General features: G+C 43.3%; 2 protein-coding genes across 7 annotated transcripts in view; both read left to right on the top strand.

Annotated features, from left to right (window-relative positions):
* Window positions 1–25091, top strand: part of LOC143274298 (uncharacterized) — a 41601-nt gene extending 16510 nt beyond the window's left edge. Inside the window, exons 3-16 of one of the 5 annotated variants that reach the window (XR_013052878.1) lie at window positions 2408–2475; window positions 2891–2915; window positions 13675–13712; window positions 14124–14148; window positions 14382–14441; window positions 15509–15565; window positions 17132–17201; window positions 17737–17825; window positions 17945–18077; window positions 19937–20044; window positions 20843–20929; window positions 21049–21226; window positions 21323–21423; window positions 24953–25091. Coding sequence is in view for 1 of the 5 variants with exons in the window: in XM_076576797.1 (XP_076432912.1) it covers window positions 2408–2475; window positions 2891–2915; window positions 13675–13712; window positions 14124–14148; window positions 14382–14441; window positions 15509–15565; window positions 17132–17201; window positions 17737–17746 (353 nt within the window). In the remaining 4 variants the exon portion in view is untranslated. Of the gene's footprint in view, window positions 1–2407; window positions 2476–2890; window positions 2916–13674; window positions 13713–14123; window positions 14149–14381; window positions 14442–15508; window positions 15566–17131; window positions 17202–17736; window positions 19680–19936; window positions 20045–20842; window positions 20930–21048; window positions 21227–21322; window positions 21424–24952 lie in introns of those variants that run through there. The other 4 variants (XR_013052876.1, XR_013052877.1, XR_013052879.1 and 1 more) reach the window with 4 other exon arrangements.
* Window positions 24530–25653, top strand: part of Ddx43 (DEAD-box helicase 43) — a 35911-nt gene continuing 34787 nt past the window's right edge. Inside the window, exon 1 of one of the 2 annotated variants that reach the window (XM_076576796.1) lies at window positions 24530–25629. In XM_076576796.1, the coding sequence (XP_076432911.1) occupies window positions 24858–25629 (772 nt within the window). In that variant the 5' untranslated portion in view covers window positions 24530–24857. The remainder of the gene's footprint in view (window positions 25630–25653) is intronic. The other variant, XM_042282155.2, reaches the window with a different exon arrangement.

Genomic DNA, 25653 nt, shown 5'->3' with positions numbered 1-25653 from the left:
AGACCAGGCTGGCCTTGCACTCACACAGACCTGACTCATTCTGCCTCCCGAGTGCTGGGATTAAAGGCATGCACCACTACCACCCGGCAGGTTGTTATTGAATACTATGAATCAGAGGAAAGGTAAGGCTAATCTTCTGTGGCCAAACATGGCTTTATTTGTAGACAGGAATGGGTGAACCACTCTCTACTGAACTCCTCCCAGATGTGAGTGGTGCAGATAACTGGATCTGAGGAGTCTTAGGGGGACTTGGAGGGTGTCAAAAGCCTCAAGAATGAGGTTGAAATTGGAGCTAGGTAGCAACATCCTGGTCAGATGCAATGGGAGATGGTACATCTGATCTTTTATTATTATTATTATTATTATTATTTATTTTTTTGGTTTTTCAAGACAGGGTTTCTCTGTGTAGCTTTGTGCCTTTCCTGGATTTCACTCTGTAGACCAGGCTGGCCTCAAACTCACAAAGATCCGCCTGCCTCTGCCTCCAGAGTGCTGGGGTTAAAGGCGTGCGCCACTACCTCCTGGCTGATGTTATTTTTAAAAGAATGAGGGAGTCAGAATACTCCACTGAGAACAAGGAAATATAGGTGGAGGTTTCTAGGATGAATTTACATTATTTTTTAAATTATGTGTATGAGTATGCACCCGAGTATGTTTATGTGTGCCCTGTACGTGGAAAAGCCTGAAGATGTCGGAAGACTGGATAGGATTTCCTTGGAAGGGCAGTTCCAGGCAGTTGTGACCCTAAATATGGTACTTTGCATGAGCAGAAAGTGCTGCTAAGTGATGAGCTAAGTTTAGACTCAAATTTTTTTCTTTTAAAAAAAATTATGTTTTCATCTTCAGAACATGAATATTTCGCCTGTGCAGTCAGTTTGAATGCATTAATAATAAATTCTGAGTCACCAATAATGTATCAGTGCTGCGTTAAGGGAAGAAATGAAAGCTCTTCCCCTTGGTGTCATTTAACCAAGAACAAGCTCAGATTTGACTCTTAACCTAGGAGCTATCTCAAGTCTAGTTTTTTCATCTTACTTGTTTTTAAGGATAAATTTTATAAACACTTCCTTTTAAAGGCAACAAGTCAAAACCTTCACATTTCAACCTTAAACAATAATACATTCCTTATAAAGTCCATATCATTATTCCTATAAAACAAAGTACTTTTCTACCTCAACAGTGATGATTGCTCCTATGTGTTTTAGTACTTTTGCTTCTTTGGTTACTTTGCTGAACACCGTTAATATTATCTGTCCCACTGAGGTTTCTATACAGCACTGACCTATGAACCGACACAGTTTTCTTTAACTGCATAGAACTACATTTCCAGTTTTTGTCATGGCCCTCTTCTGTGTTGTGAAATAGCTTCCGCACAGCACAACTGGTTCCAGTTCTACTTGTCTTCATTTCCCCCTGAGCAGAGCCTGGCTTTTAACTGGAAAAGAAGTATTAGCACACCTGAGTCTCTGATTAGTCACCGAACTATCTGCATGAAGGTTGTCCTACAAAGAAGCGTCCATTTTAGATTCCCAGAAGTCCCAAGGAACTGTGTAACTCACCCCCACCACACCCATTTCTCTGTGGTGGTTTCTGGAATGTTTGCCCAGCATGCACCCATCCCCAAAGGAAATCATAGGACGAATATTTCATGCCATTGTCCTCTTGTTAATCTGGGGGAAGGGACCTCTCAAGAGGTTGTAAAGTCTTTAAACACATTACACACACAAACTCAATAGATGGGCATCTGTCAGATGCAATAATGACAATATTCTTGGGTAGAGGCTTTGAAAGAACTGCATCTCAGTCTTGCTCCCATGCAGCTGCCTTAAAGGTTTTCGTTTCCATGATCTGACTAATCCTTTGTAACCTAACCATGAACCTAAACAGTAGTGGGTAGTGCCAAGTCAGGCTAGAAAAAACATCAAGTCCTGTTGCTCTTGAATCAATGCCTCCTGTGGTATATATGCTTTGGTTAATTTCCAGAATCCTAGAGTACCTAAGATGCAGAGGGCAAAACTGGTAGCAATCTATTTTCTCACGTTCAACAATATCACTCCATAAAACATAGTACTTTGAGTATTGCTGGACTATGGTCTATGACCAGGTATCCTTGAGAATTTGTATTAGAGATTACATGGCATGAATTGTAACCCAAATTACTCCCAATCATCTATTGGGCTTAAAGTGATCATTATGAATGATGGGGTACTGGTGGCAGTTGGATGACAATTGTCAAGTGCTCAGTTTCCCCTTTCTTTCATGCTCCTCCTTGGGTCTCTCCTTTCACTGAGGAAACTCCATCCGTTACACGATCCAGGCTTTAGAGCACAGCTACACACAGCAGCCTGCTCTCTGAGAAGACCACGAGTCACAGCATCCACGATTCCCTCTTGCTCTGTCTTCCTAGGTGCCCAGGACAGCCATGTTATAACAGAAATTTTTATTCGAGAGGAAGAGTTTAGAGCCTGTGAACAGGTATGATCACTTTTCACTGTCTGAAGTAGAAGTCCTGCTCTCTCTTTGCTATTTCTGGCTGAGTTTGACTATGCAAACATGACAACATTCATTATAGATACTTGAGCCTGTTTTCTTGAATGGTGGCAGAACAGACCCTTGGTACCTTAAGCAAAGGGCAGCATGCAAAGGGCTACAGAGTATGTGATAGGCCTGCTCCTCCTTGTAAACAGTATCCCTTCCTAGGAGTCAGCATTATGTAGTTAGAGATACATCCCAGGAAAAGATCATGGATTTTCTAGTGAAGTATCTTGTTTCCCGAGCCTTTTCTATTGCTAGGGTTTCTGCTATCCAATGCTGAGGAAGAGAAACCAAACCATATGTCACTAACTGTGGTGACACGGTTCTTCTAATGTCTCTGTTTCTGTGATTGCAGGAGCCCTGGGAAGAATATCAAAGTTGTGAGTATGCCAGAATTCCTTGGTGGGGAAAAAATGTAGATGCTAGGTGTGGCATCCTTGCTGAAACTTTGAAGGGACACTTAATTGTATGTTCCTGGAGGGAAAAGGAGAGTCAATGTGTTGAAAAACAAAGTTGATTCTCTAGGTAAAACCGTATCATAAAGTTCTCCAGTTCTTGACAGGAATTGCACTCACCTTGAGTTTATGAAAGGTTGTGTACTTGAAAAATGCTGGGGTCTTGTGCTCCGCCCCCTGATTCTGAATGTAAGTGTGATATCGTATAAGGTTACATGTTTTCTTTATTATTATTATTAAGTATAAAACCTTGGCCTAGCTTAGGCTTGTCCCACTAGCCCTTTTTTAAAGTTTTATTTTTTTTTGAGCTGAGGATCAAACCCAGGGCCTTGTGCTTGCTAGGCAAGCACTCTACCACTGAGCTAAATCACCAACCCCCCACTAGCCCTTTTTTAAAAAATATTTTTAAAAAGATTTATTTATTCTATGTATGAGTGCTCTATCTGCATAAAACTTTATGTCAGAAGAGGGCACCAGATATCATTACAGATGGTTGTGAGCCACCATGTGGTTGCTGGGAATTGAACTCAGGACCCCTGGAAAAGCAGTTGGTGCTCTTAACCTCAGCCATCTCTCCAGCCTCTCCCCACCCAACTAGCTCTTATAACTTAAATTAACCTGCTTTTATTAATCTACTTTACCATATGGCTTTTTACTTTTCTCTCATTCTATATGTCTGACTCCCTCCATATCTGTTGGTGTCTTCCCTGCACCTTGATTATCTCCTTCTACTTCCTGTCTCTGTCTGGAAGTCCCATTTATACCTCCTGCCTAGCTATTGACCATTCAGCTCTTTATTAAAGGAATCACAGCAATGTATCGTCATACAGTGCACAAATACCCCACAACAAGGGGACATGACTGGTAGACTGAACAGGGCCATGGGGACAGGGAGGAGGGGACATGAAGGCAGAGTAACTTGGAGTCAAGTGGCCAAAAGAGACCACTGTAAAAGGACCAAAAAGGACCTTGTAACCAAAATAGCTGGGTTATACAGGAATCAGAGAAGCAGGGAGAAGGAAGCCCAGCTGTTTAGGGTAGCTGATGTAGTATAAGGTTACATGTTTTCTTAGGAGATATTTGTATTTGTACACAGCAGCTGCTCTCAACCACTTTCTCGAATACCTTGTCAAACATACTTTTCCTGAATTTTATATACTTCAACTCATCCATTGTGGTTCATACGTACCTAGGAACTGTTACTTACTGCCCATGCTCCTGGACCAAAATGAAGATGCTAGTTCACAAATTTCTATGACAAAAGTATACAGCACAAATGCATGTGTGTGGGCTGTTGCTATTGCTCTCAGATTCTGAAATGAGCTTCTGACACAATTATGAAGCACTTGCCTTAGGGCAGAGTATAGCATGAATCCTAATTTGTCTTAATAAAAACCTGAAGCCAGATATCAGGGTAAATGCTGAAAGATCAGAGAGACAATGAAACAAGCCACAGCCACCTCTCACCTCACCAACTCCTCAGCCAAAAAAGGACTGAACTCCTGTCTCCTCCCGCCTTATATTCCTTTCTCAGCCCAGCCATATCACTTCCTGTCTCAACCTCCCTAGTGCTGGGATTAAAGGTGTGTGCCACCACTGCCTGGCTCTGTTTCTTTTTTAGACTGAATCAATCTTGTGTAGCATAGGGTGGCCTTGAATTCACAGACATCTTTCTGCCTCTGCCACTGCCTGTCCTCTATGGCTAACTCAGAGTGTCTTAGCTTTGCATTCTGATCTTCAGGCAAGCTTTATTTGTTAGATCACAAACAAAATATCACCACAGTAGAGGGCGTAGAATTACTGGGAAATAGCATAGTCTGCAGATGATCAGTAATACTCCTCTATTGAAAGTAGCCTCCACTGCTGGGGCATGATGGTGTACATCTTTAATCCCAGCAGAGGCAGACAGAGCTCTGTGAGTTCAAGGCCAGCCTGGTATACATAGTGAGTTCCAGGACAGCCAAGGCTATGCAGAAAGACCATGTCTCAAAATAAACAAAGAAAGTAGTTTTTACTGTCCCATGAATCACAAATGTGAGAAGAGATTTCCACAGAGGCACAATCACTCAAATAAAATAAAACACAACTATACTTTGAGGTTTCTGGTCAGTTCACAGATTCTTTTTTGTGGTGGTTTTGAAAGAAAATGGCCCTCATAGGGAGTTGGCAGTATTAGGAGGTATGGCCTTGTTGGAGGAAGTTATATCACTATGGAGGCAGACTTTGAAGTCTCATATGCTCAAGATTCTGCCCAGTGTCTCAGTTCACTTCCTGTTGCCTGCAAGACATAGGCCTCTCAGTTCCTTCTCTAGCACCATGTCTGCCTGCATGCCACCCTATAGCACCATGATGATAATGAACTGAGTCTCTGGAAATGTAAGCCACCATAATTAAATGTTTTTTTCTTTACAAGAGTTGCCATGGGTAAGGTGTCTCTTCACAGCAATAGAAACCCTAATACATTTTTTATTAAATATTTTATTTTTCATTGAGTACAGGTATGTCTGTGTGTATATGGAGGGGCATGTACGTGTAAATGTAAGTGTATGTGGACTCCAGAACAGTATGTAAGATCTGTAAGAGCTGGAATTACAGGCATTTGTGAGCCACCTTATGTGGGTGCTGAGAATTGAATTTAGGTCCTCTAGAAAAGGAATACATATATTTGACCAGTAAGCCATCATTCTAGCCACTGAGTTCATAGATCTTTGGAATAAAAAGGACAAAATGGTTCTACTCTGTAAGTTTTGGAATCATATCCTAGGAACTGGTTCATGTTATAAAAGTTTGTGAAATAGTTTAGTATACATGATAACAACCTAAGCAATACAATGCTTATATGTTGCTTCTTTAAAACCCTAAGGGGGTGGCGGGGAGCAAGCCAGGTGATGATAGTGCATGCCTTTAATTCTAGCAATCAGGAAGCGAAGGCAGGAGAATCTCTGAGTTTAAGGCCAGTCTAGTCTACAAAGAAAGTTCCAAGGCAGCCAGGACTACACACAGAAACCCTGTCTCAAAAACCAAACCAACAAAAAAGAAAGAAAAAAAAAGAGAACAACAACAAAAAAGGAAAGCCAAGTGGTGGTGGCTCATGCCTTTAATTTCAGCACTTGGGAGCCAGAGGCCAGCAGATCTTCAAGTTCAAGTCCAGCCTGGTCTACAGAATGAGTTCCACAACAGCCAGGGCTACACAGTGAAACCCTGTCTTGAAAAACCAAAACCAAACAAATGAAAACAAAACAAAACAAAACAAAAACCCTAAGGAGAGAAAAATAAAGCTCAAAGTTGGTAGTCAGTATGGCTACCATAATGGTATTGCATTGGTGTATGTTCCTGGGGTCAAGAACACTGGGACACAATCCATGCCACTCCCACACAGCCACAGGCTAGTGCAGTATGTACAGCCAGTCACACAATAGAAACACACAAGGAATGTAGAATAAATCACGGAAGGGAAGATAAGATAAATAGTCTCCGTATTTGGGAAATTATCAGTATTTAAATCTTTTGTAAGTTAATATTTCTGACCTAGGGAATTCCCAATTAGCACAATAAAATACTTTGTATGTTATCAATCCCAGGGCCCAATAAAAGTTCTCTAAATGAAGTGGTGTTTGTGGAGAATGGCTAAATACAGTTGTGACATGGGCATATCCAATGGTGTCACTAAATGACAAGAGAGTAATGACAGGCAGCCGAGCTATCTGGGTGGGTAAAGGGCTTACACACAGCCTGACAACTGGAACTTAACTCCCTGAGTCTACATAAAGGTTGAAGGAGAAAGCCACTGTGGGAGTCTGGCTCCCACCTTTTAAAGGGTTCCTAGGTGGAAGAGAGAGGAATGAGGAAATATCAGATAGAAAGAGAGACCTAGACAAGAAGCAGACAGACAAAAACTGGATCAATACCCAACAGTCTCATCCTTTATTGAAAAGAGCTTTGTAAAACATGCCAAGGGGAGAGGCAAAAGACCTCCCCCTTGAAAGATCAAAGCACAGCATACAGCCAAGTGTAGACCCTTCCAAACACCTGGACAACCCGCCTGTGGCCAAATCACCTCCTTATGCAGCCCTTCTGGGTAAAGCAAGCTCCGACTCTCTGAGCCTCTCACTAGGAAGCCTCTGTGGGCTCCTACAAACCACCCCACTAAGTTCTACTCTGACATCCACCTGTGCACTTGGAACATGCACATACATGAATGAACTCTGTGCATTCACATGTGGCTTAGGGTTTCAATTGCTGTGAAGAGACACCATGACCACAGCAACTCTTACAAAGGAAAACATTCAATTTGGGTGGCTTACAGTCTCAGCGGTGTAGTCCATTATCATCATGGCAGGAAAACATCGTGGCATGCAGGCAGCCTTGGTGCTGGAGAAGGAGCTGAGAGTTATGCATCTTGATCCACAGACAATAGGAAGTGAACTGTGACACTGGGTGTAGCTTGAGCATAGGAAACCTCAAAGCCCACCCCCACAGTGACACACCTACTCGAACAAGGCCACACCTCCTAATAGTGCCACTCCCTTTGGGGGCCATTTTCTTTCAAACCACCACAGAATTCATACAATACAAAATTAAGTAGCTACATAAATATTTCACAAAAGAAGAAAGTGGTAACTCAATGGGTTTCCAAAGCACAGATAGACCACTGAGAGTCTATCACCAAATCATGGCCTTGTATGGATCAACCATCTCGTGTCAAATAATGTAGACTCGAGGTAGAAAGAGAAGGACTCAGTTCTTAGTTACTGCCTCTCCCACTTTGTCATCCTTCTTTTTTTTTTTTCTGGTTTTTCAAGACAGGGTTTCTCTGTGTAGCTTTGTGCCTTTTTCCTGGAACTCACTTGGTAGCCCAGGCTGGCCTCGAACTCACAGAGATCCGCCTGGCTCTGCTTCCCGAGTACTGGGATTAAAGGCATATGCCACCACCGCCCGGCTCTTCTTTTCTTTTTAAAGATTTATTTATTATGTATACAGTGTCCTGCCTGCATGTATGCCTGCACACCAGAAGAGGGCATCAGATTTCATTACAAATGGTTGTGAGCCACCATGTGGTTGCTGGAAATTGAACTCAGGACCTTTGGAAGAGCAGCCAGTGCTCTTAACTGCTGAGCCATCTCTCCAGCCCCATCCTTCTTTTCTAAAAAGGTATATAACATATAGAAGGCAATGTTCAGATTCATCTGGTCAAAGTTTAATGTGGTTTGTTTTCACCTAATAAAATCTTTGAAAAGAATCTGTGAACTGACCAGAAACCTCAAGGTATAGTTATGCTTTTTATTCAAGTGATTGTGCTTCTGTGAAAATCTCATATCTGTGATCCATGGGACAGTGGAGACTACTTTGTTTGAGACATGGTCTTTCTGCATAGCCTTGACTATCCTGGAACTCACTATGTATACCAGGCTGGCCTTGAACTCACAGAGCTCTGTCTGCCTCTGCCTCTGCCTGGATTAAAGATGTGACTAAACCAAAGCCTGCTGCCAACTTGCCTCATCTGCCTTGTGACTTCATTAATCAATATTTTGGTGATTTACTGTATTCCATGATTAGGAGAAACTACTTACATAGAGAATCTACTTTGACAGCTGAGAAGTCAGAGAGAATGAACATACAGTATAAGCAAAAATCTGTGAAAACTAAACAATTTTTATAGAAATTGAAAAAAAACATTCACCAGTGTAGGAGCCCACAAAGATTCCAACTTTTGGTTTGACTCAAGGTCAGAGAGTCAGAGTTTATGTTGCTTTCCTAGGTTGCATAATAAGATGCAAAGGCATGGCTACCAGGTGTCTTCTACTTCAAGGCCTAATCACAAGATGCTTTGCTGTGGGGCATGCTTACCAGGTGTTTTGAAGGGTCTCCACTTGGTTGTACACTGGGCTGCTTTGATCTTGAAAGGAGGAGGTCTTTTGCCTCTCCTCTTGCTAGTGTATAAAATGCCCATTAGGCACCTTGAACTCACAGAGATCCACAGACAGGTGGCTGCCTTTGCCTCCTAAGTGCTGGCATTAAAGGCCAGCCTGGTCTACAGAGTGAGATCCAGGACAGGCTCCAAAGCTACACAGAGAAACCTTGTTTCAAAAAAACAAAAAACAAACAAACAAAAAACCAACAAAACAGAAGACAACAGTGTAGTAGTGCTCAGCTATTTCATCTGTCTCTGTTCTTGTTCCTTGGTTCTGTTATTTCCGTGTGGTTAGGTGCATCAGGAGTTTCTTACTGGAGATGTTGACGTTGAGATCTGACTTCATTCACAGAAGTCAAGCTGACAGAACCTTCTGTACATGTATTAGTGAGCTAGCAGTCCCAAACCTGCACACTGTTTACAGAAGTAGTAGTCGTAAACCAGTAGGCCTAAACCTTGGTGCCATGTAGTTGTACTTAAATCATTTCAATGGAAAGTGTCTTAGTGACTGGAACTTCTAGTGCAGTTTGGAGTTCTTCCATTTGAAAAATGTGATATTTGCATGGGATTGTTTGAATCTTGTTTTCTAGTCCCTCCCCATCACCACCCTCATAGTCTGAAGGTAGATTTTTCTCTTGATAAAGGAACAAAAAAAGTGAACATCTTGTTTGTAAATAGGTATCTAGTAACTAGTGGTAAACTTGAAATGGTAGAATTCTTTAAAGCCTAATTCTAGGTAGCCTTAGGGAAATGTATCTTAATTATTTTTGAACCTGTATTCACCTTGTTTTTTTCAAATATCTTAAGTTATATTTTCTTTTTCAGAGCTGCTTCTTATTTGGGGCTACTTTTTTTTTTTAATTGAGGCGTAATTCATAAAAGGGTACATTGTTTTGATGAGACTTTTTACAACTGTGGCTGGATGTCTTTCTTTAGTCTTCCAAGAAGGGCCATTTTACTTTCTTAGAGTTACTTTTTAAAGTCATGAAGTCAACAACTTGGACTACTATGCATGTAAGTGCTAATGCAAATTAAAGCCCAAGTTGACCTCCAGCAGCAGTTCATTCTATGTTGACAGTGAGAGAACACTTTGCCTGTTAGGATACTGTTACTCGTGGACTGAAATGCTGAAGAAACCCCTCCCCCTATTTTGTTTTTTGAAAAAATCAAGGTATATTCTAGGGTTTCCTGGTTGACCTCAACAGATAAACTGAGATGATAGTCTTAGTTCTGAAATGATCTGAATGTAGATTTACAGTCTACGCGTACAGCTGGCTAAGTGAGATCGCTTTCACAGTTCTGCATGTATCCCATCAGCTCCCCATTAGTCACTGAACTCTTAAAACTGGTATTGTAACATTATCACAATGTTTTTCGCCAATTTTATAAACTTTACAGTGCAATATGTGTTCCTTTTCTGAGGCAAACCAAAGGTGTATTTCTCAAGGTTCTGCTGCTATCAGCAGCGTTGATGGAGGATTTTTTATACATTTGTAATAGATAGAAATAAACCAGAAAAAAAAGAAGAAAAAAAAAGTGGTGGAGGAAAAAGTGAACACTGCAAGAATACTCAAAAGGGCTGAGAGTTGCAAACACCAAGAATGGCTTTGCATAGTAAATGGAATAGAGCAGCTCTGAACTATAGCTTACTTTTCCTGGTTTGGTCTGACAGAATGATTGAATGCTTTTGTACAAAAATCAGAGCCTTAAAAACAAGGATTTGGTGAGATTGTAAAATGGTGTGCCACTTTGGCAAAACAGTTTGGTGGTTGGTCAAAATGCAAAACATTGTTACTCTGTTACTCAACAATTCTACCCTTAGGAATATATCCTCAAACTACTGAAAATGTGCACCTATGAAACATGTACGTGAAGGTTTACAGCAGTGTGTTGCTAATAGTAAAAAAGTTAAAACAACTCAAATAGCTATCAAATACTGGAGAGAAATAAAATGTGGCTTATTCATACAATAGAATATTATTAAGACATAAAAATGAATGAGAAACTGACAGATTAAATGACTTTGGTGAACCTTCATAATTTCATTTGTAGATCTTTCCATTTCTAATTTATAAATACATTTGGGGTTATAAACTATAAATGTACTGTCTCCTGTCAACATTGTATACTTCTATTTGATGATTTCTGTGTCAAACATTATATGGAAATGTTTCCAAGTATTTTCTGTATTAACTGTGAATGAATAGAACAAAATAAATTGCCTGTGATGGAAAAAAAAAAAAAAAAAAACAAAAAACAAAAAACAAAAAAACCACTGATGGCCAGTGACCAGACAGGAAGTATAGGCGGGACAAGGAGAGAGGAGAATTGGGGAAACAGGAAGAAGGAAGGAGGGCACAGCAGCCACCGCCAGGACAAGCAGCATGTAAAGACGCCGGTAAGCCACCAGCCATGTGGCAAGGTATAGATTTATAAAAATGGGTTAATTTAAGATAAAAGAACAGTTAGCAAAAAGCCTACCACGGCCATACAGTTTCTAAATAATATAAGCGTCTGAGTGATTATTTTATACGTGGATTGTGGGACTGCAGGGCTTGGTGGAGCCTGGAGAGAAGCCCTCCAGCAACAAGAAACAGGGTTTCTTTGTGTACCCCTGCCTGTCCTGGAACTTGCTCGTAGACCAGGCTGGCCTCACATAGATCTGTCTGCCTCTGCTTTCGTAGTGCTGGGATTAAAGGTGTGCTTTCCCAGTGCCTGGCTGCCCCTTTTGCCTTTTAATATGCCTTGTAACTTTTTTCTTTTGTTTTGAGACAAGGTCTTGCCATGTAGCCTTGGGTGGCCTGGAACTCACTATGTAGAGCAGCCTAGCCTGAGACCCATGTGCGTCTGCTGGAACTAATGGTGTGCACCACCACACCCAGCTTATGTAAATTTTTGATAGGTAGATTATAATGTACTGCATAAATTAACAGCACTAAATAGGCCTTTAGTAACATACTGATAAGGTGGCGAGAGAAGTATTCTATAGTTGTACAATTAAGTCTAAGTCTTTGGATGGTCTATACTTCTAGGCTATAAATTATTGTATCTTAGTTTTGTTCCCCCAAGTTATGTGGGCAGGAGAATTTTAAGTAGCAGGAGCTAGGTACTCCTTTCTCAGTAGATGAAGTACCAGTATGGTAGTTTCTTCAGAGGGCCTTTCTGGGAGGTCATATGTCTTCTTCTGGCTTCCTCAGGTACCAAGAACACACACAGTACACAGATATTTATGCAGGCAAAACATTCATGCATATTAAATAAAAAAATATGCTATAGTTTTAAACTCTTAAAAAAAAGAAGTAGTAGTCATGGTGATATTCATATTATTTTAATATAAGGACACATTCAAAGAGGATATTAAGAGGTAGAACGAAAATTGTTTGCTGCTGGTATGTCAGGGCCCAGTGTTGGGGTTCAGCCCCAACCTATCAAAGGGTCCCTTGAAGAGGGGAGTGAGGAATTGAGAAATGCTAGATAGGAAATATAGAAGTAGATGAAGAAAAAGGATAGAGACACAGGAAAGAATCAGAAGGGTCCTGGGTCAATACCCAGTCACCTCATGTTTCTTTCTTTCTTTTTTTTTTGGTTTTTTTTTTTTTTTTTTTTTTTTTGGTTTTTTTTGTTTTTGTTTTGTTTTGTTTTGTTTTTCGAGACAGGGTTTCTCTGTGTAGCATTGTGCCTTTCCTGGAACTCACTCTATGGCCCAGGCTGGCCTCGAACTCATAGAGATCCGCCTGCCTCTGCGCCGCCACTGCCCGACTCACTGTTGTCTTCTAATGCTGACAAATCTATACCTGGCTGCCCTGAGAACAAATGTATTATGCATATGCTTGAATAGTCTATTTCATTCAGAGAAACTGGCTATCAAATGGGAAACCCTTTATTTTATTTTATTTTATTTTATTTTATTTTATTTTAAAGATTTATTTATTTATCATGTATAGTGTTCTGCCTACATGCATGTTTGCGGGCCAGAAGAGGGCACCAGATGTCATTACAGATGTTTGTGAGCCACCATGTGGTTGCTGGAAATTGAACTCAAGACTGGCTAGTGCTCTTAACCGATGAGCCATCTCTCCAGCCCCCCCCCCCCCCCCCCCCCGCGCCCCCCCTTCCCCCGGAAACCCTTTAAATTGTGACATTACACCATGAGCAGTGTGTACGCTGAGATGGTTTGGAAATGAGAAGGTGCTGGTGATTAAGATTTGTTTTAACATGTAGGGAGAATGGCAGGATGCCTTCCTGCAACAGGATGCTGTTTGTGGCATTTTGGCTTGATTCTTTTTTGAGTAACATTTATCCAGGCTGGCCTCAATCAAGGCCTGAGAATGGCCTTGAATCTGACTCAACTGCCTATACCTGGAATTACAGGAACCAATTCAGCTTGATTATTTTGTATTATTTTCAAGGCCTTTAGCTGCAAGGCTATGGCTTTTATGTCCCATCTTCTTCCTCTTGCTCCCCTTTGCCATCTTTCTTCTCTTCAAAGGCATGGCACAGCAGCCCAGTCCACACTTCCATCCACTTAGGTCCACGTCAAGAAGGCTCCCTTGTAGTCAGATGTAGTGGTTGGTACATGCCTGTAAGCACTTGGGAGGCAGAAGCGGGTGGATCTTTGAGTTTGAAGTGAGCCTGGTTTATAGAGCAAGCTCCAGGACAGCCAGGGCTGTCTCCAAACAAGCAAACAAACAAACAAAAAAAAAAAAAAAAAAAAAGGAGGGCTGCTCATTGGGTTGTTTCTAACATACCAACAGTTCCTCTGCTTCCTCCTAGATTTTCCAGGTGGCATTCCCGCGAAAGAATCTTGTAGTGTAAGTATCTTTGTGTATCTTCTCTAGAATAGAGCTCTATTTTCAGTCCATGAGTATTTTATTCTTTAGAAGGCAATTTCCTTGGTGGGTGGAGCTCAGTGGGCAGCTCCTACTGATGCATCCACGGCTATCTACTAAAATTCGCATCACCACATCCACTATAGGAAAATCAGAGCAACATTTTCCTCTGAAATTCTGAAGATTGTGTCCTTATTAGTGTAAATGGATTTGAGAGTACATTCTGCGGAAGTGCTTCCTTTGTCCACTCGTTTTCTCTGTGACAGCTTTGAGTATGATGACCACTGAGTGAGCCATTGTTCTGTTTGGTTTTCCTAAATCAAGAGAAAGTCAGGACACCGGTGCAGTGAACAGCACAGGCTGATCCTCACAGTGTTTTCTTTAACTTTGCAGAAGCATGAAAACCAATGGGGCAGTTGTAAGTATCTGAAATCCCTCTGCTCGTGGAGGACATATCATCTCTTTCAGCCCTGAGACCCTGACTCAGGGTTCCTGTGGGGGAAGGAGGGTGGGAGATTCTACTGGAGGAAATAACTCTGCTTCAGCGGGAATTCTATGACCCAAGAAAAGCTGAGCTTGATCTTGGGTGAGCCCCTGTGGCTTCAGCTAGTGTAGGAAGGAACAGGTATGCCACTTTCTTCTTTCTTCCAGGTATCGCCCAAGTTGGTGACTGGGAAGTTATCAGTATAAAGACTAATGAGGAGGTTCCAGGTATGTAGAGCATCCCTACTGTAGACATTGGCAGAGGATCCCAGGTACGCTAAGGCCACAACTTTTCAGGTGGATGAAAAAGAAGTGGAAAGGTCTCTGAGGACAAGGAGATGGATGTGCAGGTTTGGGTGCACTTCCTCTTTCAAGTCATAATGATGGTCAGCAGCACTGCCTATCGTTTGAAAGGCTTTGCTTCTAGCTGTAATCTCAAGATGCTCTTTGCCAGAACAACTGCTTCTTCCTTCCTCTGCCACCGCCAAACTGACAAGCTTTTGGTTATTTGGTTATTATCAGTCGTACCTCTCCTTGGACTTGTGCCCATGGAGTGTTGTGCTCACTTGGAGTTGTTGACAGAGAGGGAATCACCTATAGGGCACAGTTCTCTCAAGGCCCTGACATAAAACTGGAGACAGAGTTCTTTTTTTTTTTTTTTTTTTTTTTTTTTTTTTTGGTTTTTCGAGACAGGGTTTCTCTGCGTAGTTTTGCGCCTTTCCTGGAGCTCACTTGGTAGCCCAGGCTGGCCTTGAACTCACAGAGATCCGCCTGCCTCTGCCTCCCGAGTGCTGGGATTAAAGGCGTGCGCCACCACCGCCCGGCCTTTTTTTTTTTTTTTTTTTTAAGATTTATTTATTATGTATACAATGTTCTGTCTGCATATATCCCTACACCCCAGAAGAGGGAACCAGATCTCATTATAGATGGTTGTGAGCCACCATGTGGTTGCTGGGAATTGAACTCAGGACCTCTAGAAGAGCAGTCAGTGCTCTTAACCTTTGAGCCATCTCTACAGCCTGAGACAGAGTTCTTACAGCAGATCCTCACACTCTGTCTTTCATGACTTAGAGCAAGCACCTTCGTGGTCCTCTCTTCCCTGTTTAGTCCTGCTTCAGAGGGCAACCCCAGGGTGGGTGGCAGACTGGCTGCTTGGTTGGGCTCGTGCAAGAGATTCAGTGTCCTCTGAAGTCTATGAGCCAGAGGAAAGCTGGAGCTGACCTGGTATGATCCGTGTGGTGTCACACACTTAGGCAGGAGTGGGGGGGCCACTGTCTCTACTGACTTTCTTGCAGAGGTGAAGCAAGTGGAAGAATGGGAACTACAAAGCATATCAAGTGTGGACAATCTGGGTAGGTAACTGCATTCCAAGCCTGTCTGTCAGGTTGTAACTTCTACTTGGGATACGCTCAGTGGGTAGGTAAGGACACGGACAGGGGATAGATGTTTGGCTGTGACCTCATTTGCATGTGTTCCTCACCCTGGGCTGACTTACAGGGTTCATGAGAGAAGGGAAGAGAGAAGCCCAAGGTTCACCTTGTAGCCTACGGGATCTAGTGTAGGAGGAGGTGTCCAGATTCTCAGGCTCAGTTTTGGCCCTGTCTCAGGCACTCTTGTTTAAAGCAGCACACAGAGAGTAGGTTTGGGAGTTCTTTAAACCACTTTCCATGTTCTTAAGCCTATGGGTGTAGATGTGTGGTTATTGCTTCTCCTATCATCTCTCTCACATTGTTCTAACATTCCATGTCCTACATTCTTGACCTGTCTCATCGTATCACCATTTCAGGTCTGTCTGTGGTCTGTCTCTCCTCTAAGCATTCTGGGACTCCTGTGTCATCTACTTAGGATAGGTCAGAATGTCCACAGAAGTTTACCTAGTGTGGTTTCCTAGCCTCAGTCCTGAGTGTTCTAGGTCTCTGTGTCTGTAGGAATTTTATGTGCCTCGGTATAAGTTATCACCTTCCCCATGAAAAACAACTCCATTCTCTCTATCACAAAGCTTATCACACAGACACAATGCCACAGGTAATGATAATCAGTATAATTCTTAGAGACAAGGGGCCCAGAAAAATGGACAGTTGAGTCTCCATAGGTCATTGATTCAGGCCTTTTACTTGGGACAGAAGGGAAAGGTTGCTGCTGGTGAGCAGCTGAGTGTGGTGACATATTGTGTGCCCTAATAAAATCTGCCTGAAGATCAGAGAACAGAGCCAGCCACTAGATTAAACATAGAGGCCAGGTAGTGGTAGCACACACCTTTAATTCTAACAATTGGGAGGCAGAGATCCACTTGGATTTCTGTGAGTTCAAAGCCACCTTGGACTACATGAGATTGACTCAGTCTAGAAGAGAAAACAGAGCCAGGCAGTGGTGGCACACACCTTTAACCCCAGGAAGTGATAGCTGGGTGGAGAAAGGTATATAAGGCGTGAGGACACAGGAACTAAAGTTTTTTTTGGCAGAAGCATCCCTTTCAGCTAGAGGCTTTTTTGGCTGGAGCCTTTCGGGTCAGGACTCAGAGGATTTCAAAGGATTTGTGAAATTGGTGAGGTGAGACGTGGCAGTGGCTTGTTCCTTTGTCTCTCTGATCTTTCAGCATTCACCCCAATATTAGGCTCCGGGTTTTTTGTTAAAAGACCTTTAGAAATTCGAGCAACAGCTGAGAGGCAAGGAGAGCTGAACAGAGAAGAACCATGTTAGATGTCCTCTCCCTGGGGTGAGACACAACACAGATAAAGAACGAACAACAATCAAATACCACTGGAAAAGTTTTCCAAACCTTGGTGACAGCAAGGAGGAAGTGGGAAGGAGTCACCTACCTGTATGATTACCTTGGTCCTTTCAGGAAAGAGCCACCACTGTGACCTATCTGAACAAGAATACCTCTCTAACTTGACTCTTTGCCCGCTCTTCCCCAGCTCTGAGTACTATATACACAGCGCCTGACCTAGAGCCATACAACATATGTGAAGAGAACTGTAAGAAAAGGTGAGTGGAGGCGGTGCCTTCCCACACAGGAACATGTTACTGCCTTAGCTACTGTTCTTTTGCTGTGATGAGACACCAAGACCAAGGCAAAGTATAGAAGAGTTTATTGGGGGCTCACCCATGCAGAGGGAGAGTCCACAACCATGGCAGAAACAGGGCAGCAGGCAGGCAAACACTGCACTAAAACAGAAGTTGAGAACTCATATCTTGACCAGAAAATAGGAAGCAGAGAGAGCTAACTGATAATGGACCTAGTCTTTTGGAACCTCAAAACCTGCCCCCAGCAACACACCTCTTCGAATAAGGCCACACCTCCTAATCCTTTCCAAATAGTTCCACAACTGGAGACCAAGTATTTGAATATATGAACCTATAGGGGCCATTCTCACTCAAACCACTCCTCACCATCCCTGGCTTTGTCAAGTTACTTGTAGCAGTCACTCTTCTTGAGGATTGGGTACCCCCAGAAGCCTTTCCCATTTGCACTCCTCAGGAGGACTCACCTGTGAGGCCTCATCCACTTTCATGCCCCTAGGACCACCTAGACCCAAGAGTGTCTAGTCCCAGCAGATGCACCGAGAAGAACTAAGAGGCTATGACGGCTGCAGATCAGCCCATAGTGGGGTGAGTACTCTGTTTCTGGGAGGATCCAGTCCCATCCTCATCTCTGTAGTGATGGGGAGCTCTTGTCATCATCTATGATCCTCCCTAGTACCACATGGTTCCTGTGTAACCCACTGCAGAGTGTTAAGGCTGCCTGCCCACAGTGCTTCAGCTGTACCACTGGCTTGGTGAACATAGCCTACTGGAAGATTTCAGCCTGCCTATTGCCTCAGCAAACTCTTCATAGCTGGGGAGGCTCCTGCTTTAGCCCTGGTGAGTAGAGTAGCCATGGAAGCTACAATCCCCTCTTTGTGAACAATGTAGATTGTGAGCCAGAATGGTTCAGCCCCACCCACACTTTGAGAAAGCAGCAGACTTGGGATATACCAGGGACACTGAGCAAAGACCAAATTTAAAAATCATGGGCATGAAAAATGGTGAAGAATTCCATTCTAAAAGCAGAGAAACATTTCCAATGAAATCATTGCAGAAAAAAAAAATCTCTGAAAGAGGAAAAGTGACACCAATCCAGATAAAGGAGCCATTCAGAATACCAGGCACCACACCTGGCTCTGTTCCCAGTGTGGCCTTGAACTCACAGAGATCTGGATGGATCTCTGCCTCCCGAATGCTATGATTAAAGGCATGTGCTACCATTGCCTGACTTCTATGATTAATACAGTGGCTGGCTTTTTCCTTTAATCCTCAGATAAGATTTATTGGGGGACACAGATCAAATATCACCACAACTGAGAGAGTCAAAGAACCCTGAGCAAAAGTAATGCTGGACCTCTCACCTTACCTGATTTCAAGTTATACTATAGCTCTATAGTAATAGAGCCAGCACAGAGCTGGCACAAAAACAGAAATGGAGACCAAGGTAGAGAATGGCAGCCACCCACTCAGTGACAGCCACCTGATTCTTGACAGACATGCCAAAATACTCACTAGAGGAAAACTGTCTTTTTTAACAAATGGTGCTGGGAAAACTGGATTTCTACAAATAGAAGAAAGAAAATAGATCCTTATCTCACACTGTGCATAAAAATATTGAAAATGGTTAAAAGTTTGAAACAGCTAGCGGGAAAAGTGGAGGGGGGTGACCCTTAAGACATAGTCATAGGTAAGGACTTTCTGAAAAGGACTCTGAAATGGAAGCTCATGAAAGTGAGAAGCCATTGGGAAATACAAATTAAAACTACTTGGAGATCCCATTTCAACCCTGTCAGTTGGAATATAATTTCACCAAGAAAATAAATAACAATTAACGCTGGCAAGGATGTGGGCAAAGGGGAGCACTTATTCGCTCTTGGTGGGAGTGTAAACCACTATGGTAATCAGAACAGATTTCCCCCCAAAAGTTACAAATAAATTCCCACAAGAGCCAGTGCTACTTCTCCTTGGCATAAACCCAAAGGAGTCTTGCTCATCCATGTTCACTGCTGCTCCATTCACAATAGGGAAGCTATGGAATCAGCCTAGGTGTCCTTCAGCAGAGGAATTAATAATCAAAATGTTACATTTTTCCATGAAGAAGAATGAAACTACAAATTGCAGGGAACTTGCTAGATTATAACATTATAGTGAGTGAGGCAATCCAAGCTCAGAAAGCTAAGCAGTGCATGTTCACACTAACAAGCAGATCTTAGCTTCTAATTTGTATGCATGCATAGTTATGTGCGAGGGAGAGACTAAAGATGGCAGGAAACTAGGGAGGGACCAAACAGTAGAACAGGACCCTTTAGATGAGGAGGGAGGGTAATAGAACCCTTGTGATATGAAAGTAAGATGGGCCAGGCGGTGGTGGCGTCCGCCTTTAATCCCAGCACTCGGGAGGCAGAGGCAGGTGGATCTCTGTGAGTTCGAGGCCAGCCTGGGCTACAGAGTGAATTCCAGGACAGGCTTCAAAGCTATACAGAGAAACCCTGTCTTGAGAAAAGAAAAAAAGAAAAAAGAAAGAAAGAAAGATGGGGAACGCTGGGGTTTGTGAAAATGGGTATTCAAGGATGGGGGTGGGACAAGGGAGAGAGGATCAAAAGGATAAGACAGGATATTTAGAAAATGTCTGTCATAGGTAATGTCCACAGAAAATAATAGATTTCTTTCCATTGTTTTTTCTGTTCATGAGACAGCCTTGAAAAATGTCAACTTGTAATGATGCCTTTGCCTTCCAAGCAAGATTTTATATTTTTAAAGCAGCCCTGGAGGGATACCTGGGTCAATCATTATGTGATTTGAAGGTAAACACACCTTTCCAAAGAACTCCCCAAAGCTGTTGCCACAAAAGAACAATATGTTAATAATTAAAATTTTTGTCACCAACCATGGTATTGTACACCTGTAATCCCAACACTGGGGAGGCCGAGGCAGGAGGATTGATCAAATTCTAGGTCAGCCTAAGCTGCAGACTAGATCAGCCAGGGCTACACAGCAGGATTCTGACTCAACAGTTGAGAGTGAGAGTAATCCAAGTAAACATATACATAAATTGTCAAAGAACAAATAAAAGATAAAAACATCTAGACGTATCCTCTCTAAATATAAAATGAAAGAACAAACTATAAAGAGAAGTTATATTTGATGTTTGTCTGATAATGGAGAGATACTAAATATATGAAGTTAAGGTTATATACACTCAAAAATAATACTTGAATCTCATAAATGGGCCTAGAAATCTTGGGAGCAATATACTCACTCTCTCTTTTTTGTTTTTTGAGACCATGTTTCTCTGTGTGTAGCTCTGGCTGCTCTAGAACTTGATCTGTAAACCAGGCTGACCTTGAATTCACAGAGATCCGCCTGACTCTGCCTCCCGAGTGCTGGGATTAAAGGCATGCGCCACCACCGCCTACCCAGACTCTTTTTGGTTTGGTTTGGTTAGGTTTTTCAAGACAGGTTTTCTCTGTGTAATTGTCCTGGAACTCACTCTGTAGCCCAGGCTGGCCTCAAACTCACAGAGATCCATCTGCCTCTGTCTCCCGAGTGCTGGAATTAAAGGCCTTGAACATGCAATCCTCCTGTTTCTGTTTCCTCAATAGCTAGGACTTATGGGAATTTTGAAAGGATTAAATGAGAAGCCTGGCAAGCTGCATGTACCCAACAAAAGAGCTCCCTTGTTACAGGTGGTAAGTGAACCCCTATGTGTGCGTGTGTGTGTCGGGGGGCGGGGGGGGGGGGGAGGAAGGGGGATGTTCCCAGTCAGGCTTTTGGCTAAATTCACACATAAATTTCTAACTAATTCCAGGGGATGCTCTGAGAATCGGGGGTGCTCTGCTGCCCTCTCCTGCTGTGGCTCAGATGCCAGTCTGATGTAAATGGGATTCCAAGTTTACAACTAAGCTGCCTCCAAGCCTTGACATCCTTGGAAGCTTTTCAGAGAATCTAGTCCCAGAGCATCCCTGAAAGAAAGCAGACAAAGGCAGGTGAGGCAGAAGATGAAAAGGCATTGGTGTGTGTGTGTGTGTGTGTGTGTGTGTGTGTGTGTGTGTGTGTGTATTTCACTTCTACCTTCCATGCAGAGGCTGGAATCACTGCTGTCAACACCTCTGAGAACACCAGAGCAAAGTAGAAGTGGGTGTAAACTTTCTACCTGAAAAAAGGGAACTCCTCCGAAGGCTCGGTAGGTTAAAATTGAGAGGGTATCCTGCTCCTCCTTTTAGTCTTCATCCTTTCCACTATTTGGAGGGAGAAAGTAGGAGGTGGATGGACCCAAAAGCCTTTCAGTCTGAAGTATTCTCTACTTGCTTAGTGAAGCCCTCCCAAATCATGGATTGAATTGTTCCTAGGTGAGTCTACTCCCTCTGTCTCCCCCCACCCTCCTCCAACCCCCCAAACACACACACACACACACACACACACACACACACACACACACACACAAGGTTTAGTGACACAGATCTGGGAGGAAAAGTGCATTTGCTCTGTTTTGTGAAAAGTACAGAAAAGCAGGAAGCATGCTGTTACCTAGAATTACTGTTGATTTCGTTTATTTCTTCCCTCTCCTTCCCTCCCCCTCTACTCCCTACTGGGAACCTTCAAGATTTCCTGTTTACTCAGCAGCCTTTCCCTCACTAAGGTGGACAGCCTCCCCATCCCAGAGCAGTACATCTGTTACAGTGGAAGACACTGGACCTTCTCAAAGGAGGTAGCAAATGTCTCTCTTCTAGTTTCTGGCCTTCTCAAAGGAGGTAGCAAATGCCTCTCTGCTTCTGGGTTCTGGAAAAGGTTCTATGGAGGCATCATTACCAGTGCCAATACCAGACAAAGGCATGGCAAGAAAACTGCTAAACAAAACCTCTCATGAGCACCCATGCACAATCCCTCATCAGTGTTCGCACATCAAACCCAGGAAAGTCATTTCCAAAGGCTGCTAACCACCATTTCAGATGAAGGATCTATACTGTACAGATATACTCGAGTTGCTCTACTCCTCACTTTTCCTTGCTCTCCTGTGCCCACACCCCATTCTTTGCTGTTTGAATTTATTATTTTATATCGCTGCCTGGGGGGCCAGCCTCCAGCAGCACAAGGCTCTAGGGAATCCACAGAGCTGGGCAGACTAGACTTTTTTATCTGAGGGAGGTCAAGGAAAAGACACTCACACCCTCTCTTGATGGTTTCCTTCAGACCTTTTCTTTATTCTTCTTCTATATTCTCTATTCCTTATTTTCCTGGTGATTTCCTTCTCTCATTCTTGATATTTTCCTTCTAACTCTATCTTTTTCTTTTTTTTTTAGTTTTTTTTAAGATTTTTTTTATTCATTTTACATACCATTCACAGATCCCCCTCTTCCTCCTCCCACCCCTCCAGCCTTCCCCTACCCACCTCTATCTTTATTCTCAATGTTTTCCTTCTAACTCATTTTAACTCTCTCATTCTTAATATTTTCCTTCTAACTCTCATTCTTGATATTCTCCTTCTAGCCCATGTTAACTCTATCTTTATTCTTTCTCTTACAGCTTATATACCCCAGCAAAATCTTTCAGGCAATATAAAAATTACAATGTGGTTACATTCTGTTTTTCTTTTCTTTTCTTTTTTTGTCTTTCTTTCTTTCTTTTTTTTTTGGTTTTTTTTTTTTTTTTTTTTTTTTTTTTTTTTTTTTTTTTTTTTTTTGGTTTTTTTCGAGACAGGGTTTCTCTGTGTAGCTTTGCACCTTTTCCTGGAACTCACTTGGTAGCCCAGGCTGGCCTCGAACTCACAGAGATCCGCCTGCCTCTGCCTCCCGAGTGCTGAGATTAAAAGCGTGCGCGACCACCACCCGGCACATTCTGTTTTTCAAGTGAATGATTACAACGAATACAAAACAAATGGAAAAAAAAACAGCATGTTTTCCATATCCTTTACATGATTAAACATTTGATGCACTACAGGTGAAAAACAAATTATCACAAGAACCCACATACATTCATACCTAAGTAACTTGTTACAGATTAACCATGTAGGGCCAGCAAGACACTTTTCTCAGTCAAGTCTTTTACTGGTAAGCTGCAGTTTTGTAGTAGCAAAGAAAGGGCCAATGCCGGGCGGTGGTCAGCTCTACTTTAAATCTTTGGGGTGCATAACCACTCACCAATAGTTTCTTATATCAGGAGATTGAGGGCAAAAATGGGCACAAGAAATTTATCATAACCTTTGATCACCAGCCAAACCTAGCAAGGAAAGTACATCAGCTAGCAACAATTGGGCTGCTTTGTATTTTTTTTTTTACCCTAACCTAATGAATCTATAACTCAACCATGTGTCCTTGTGAACTTTAGATTGTTTTCTGGGGTTTTTCATCTCAAAGCTATTATCAAGACATCTGATCTAACTTGAAGTTAGTTTAAGACTTTGTTTCAGCTAATGATGCACACTGAAACCTGTGACTGCATAGGTCAGCATTAAGAGAATTAGAGGCAGCCTGGCTCCTGGGGACTCAATTGTTTTCCTTAATTATTAACCTTTACTGTGATCTATGCAGCTCCTTAGGTGAATCTCATAGGCCTTAGCTGTGTGACATTTCCTTGTATTTATTTGTATTCATAAAAACTCTGTAAATAACATTATTATCAATTAGACAGTACAGCTTAGGAAAGAATCATCTCACAATAATCCACAGGTAAAAATACCCAGTAGGACGGGATGTTTCCAAGAGATAAACACACTACATTACAGGTAGTAGGGATCTCCCCATACCCATTCACACCATGCCAGATACTAGAGGAAGATGGCAGGGGCAAACCTGTGAAAGGCACAGCAGAAGCAAAGACACTCTAGGGTCTGTAGTCTCAGGGCCTTGCCTATCCAAGATTCACTCATCAAGGATTTTCCTCCCGGTGGGCTGACACCCTGAAGTCAATTGCCACCTGCTGCTCCTCTGACATGGCCATCAGCAACTTTAGATCTTCAAGCATAGTCAAGACATGTTTTGTGATTGGCTTATTTTAGTTTGATTTTGTTCAATGTTTTCACAGTAATTCCAAGGTGCTTCAATATGGCTTTATTCACATTTCCCCCAGAGATTCTTGTATCAAGAGATACTGCTCCTATATCTGGGTATGATGACAGTCATCTGTAATCCCAGCACCTGAGCCCCTGAGGCAGGAGGATTAAAGCTAGCTTCAAGAAACCTAATAACCATAGTTAATTGTAATTTATTTTATCCAGGATGGACCCAATCCTACACTTTCCCCCCAGTCCCTATAAGCATAGTGCTAAAATTATTATTAGTTGTTGTTGTTGTTTGAGACAGGGTTTCTCTGTGTAACAGCCCTAGCTTTTCTGGAACTCTCTCTGTAAACCAGGCTGGCCTTGAATTCACAGAGATCCACCTGCCTCTGCCTCCGGAGTGCTGGGATGAAAGGTGTGTGCCACCACCACCTGGCTTAGTGCTAAGATTCTAAGCTGTTTGATGGATGGTTGACTTGAGATCTGTTCAGACAATTCGAGGATCCCAATCCCAGCAGGGACACTATGGTTTTAGCCCAGCCCTGAAGGAGTGTGTCCAGCTCCAGAATCCTTGAAAACTGGGAGTGCTTCAGTCTTGCTTCTATTCTTTTACTTACTTAGGAATGGGGGATTGTACCATAGGGTCTCCTATGGTAGGCAAGCGCCGCACACCTGAGCTGCATTCCCAAAGCTTTCATCGATTTATTTTTATTTTTAGAGTCTTACCAAGTTGCCAGGCTGGCCTTAAATTCATTGTCGCGCAGACCCTCCTATCCCAGATCTCAAGCCCGCACCATCAAGGCCGGCTTGAACGTGAATTTCGAGGCACGGTTGGGATCGTTTCCGAGGCTCCGAGGAGCGACGTCGTCAGGCTGGGGAATCACGGACACGAGGTCGGACAACCAGGAGCCGGGCAGGTTCAGGCCGGCCGCGTGATTGAGAGCGCCGATTGGCCAGGCCGGGCAGGCCCCGCCCCCCCCGAGGCGCGACGGCCAATGAGCGCGCCGAGGACCGGCGGGCCAGCTCGCGGGCGGCAGCGGCGCTTCTCCGACGCCGCGGCCTGTGCAGCAGAGTCGGGCACGACGACGTGCGACGTGCGACGCGCGGGTGTCCTCAGAGCCATGTCTAGGCGGGAACCCGCAGCCAACGCTTCCTCCTCGGGCGTTGCTCCCCGGCGAAGCTCGACGGGGTCCCGCGGCGCCGAGCGGACGGCGGCGGAGGAGCCGAGCCGGAGAGGCCGGGTCGGTAGCAGGAGGGCGGGCGGCGGCTGGAGAGAGCCCGCGGGTGCCGCTGCCGCTGCCGCTGCGGGTGCCGCCGCCGAGGCCACGGCCGGCGGCCGCCGCGAACCGCCGCTCTGCTTCGGGGTGAAGAACGACGTGGTGGGCGCGGTGATAGGTGAGCGCGGGCTGGCGGCAGCGC

This window comes from Peromyscus maniculatus, chromosome 7 (assembly GCF_049852395.1).
Source record: "Peromyscus maniculatus bairdii isolate BWxNUB_F1_BW_parent chromosome 7, HU_Pman_BW_mat_3.1, whole genome shotgun sequence".
NCBI classification, from domain to species: domain Eukaryota; kingdom Metazoa; phylum Chordata; class Mammalia; order Rodentia; family Cricetidae; genus Peromyscus; species Peromyscus maniculatus.
Note: the sequence above shows the minus strand (reverse complement) of the source record. Positions and strands in the feature narration are given on the sequence as shown.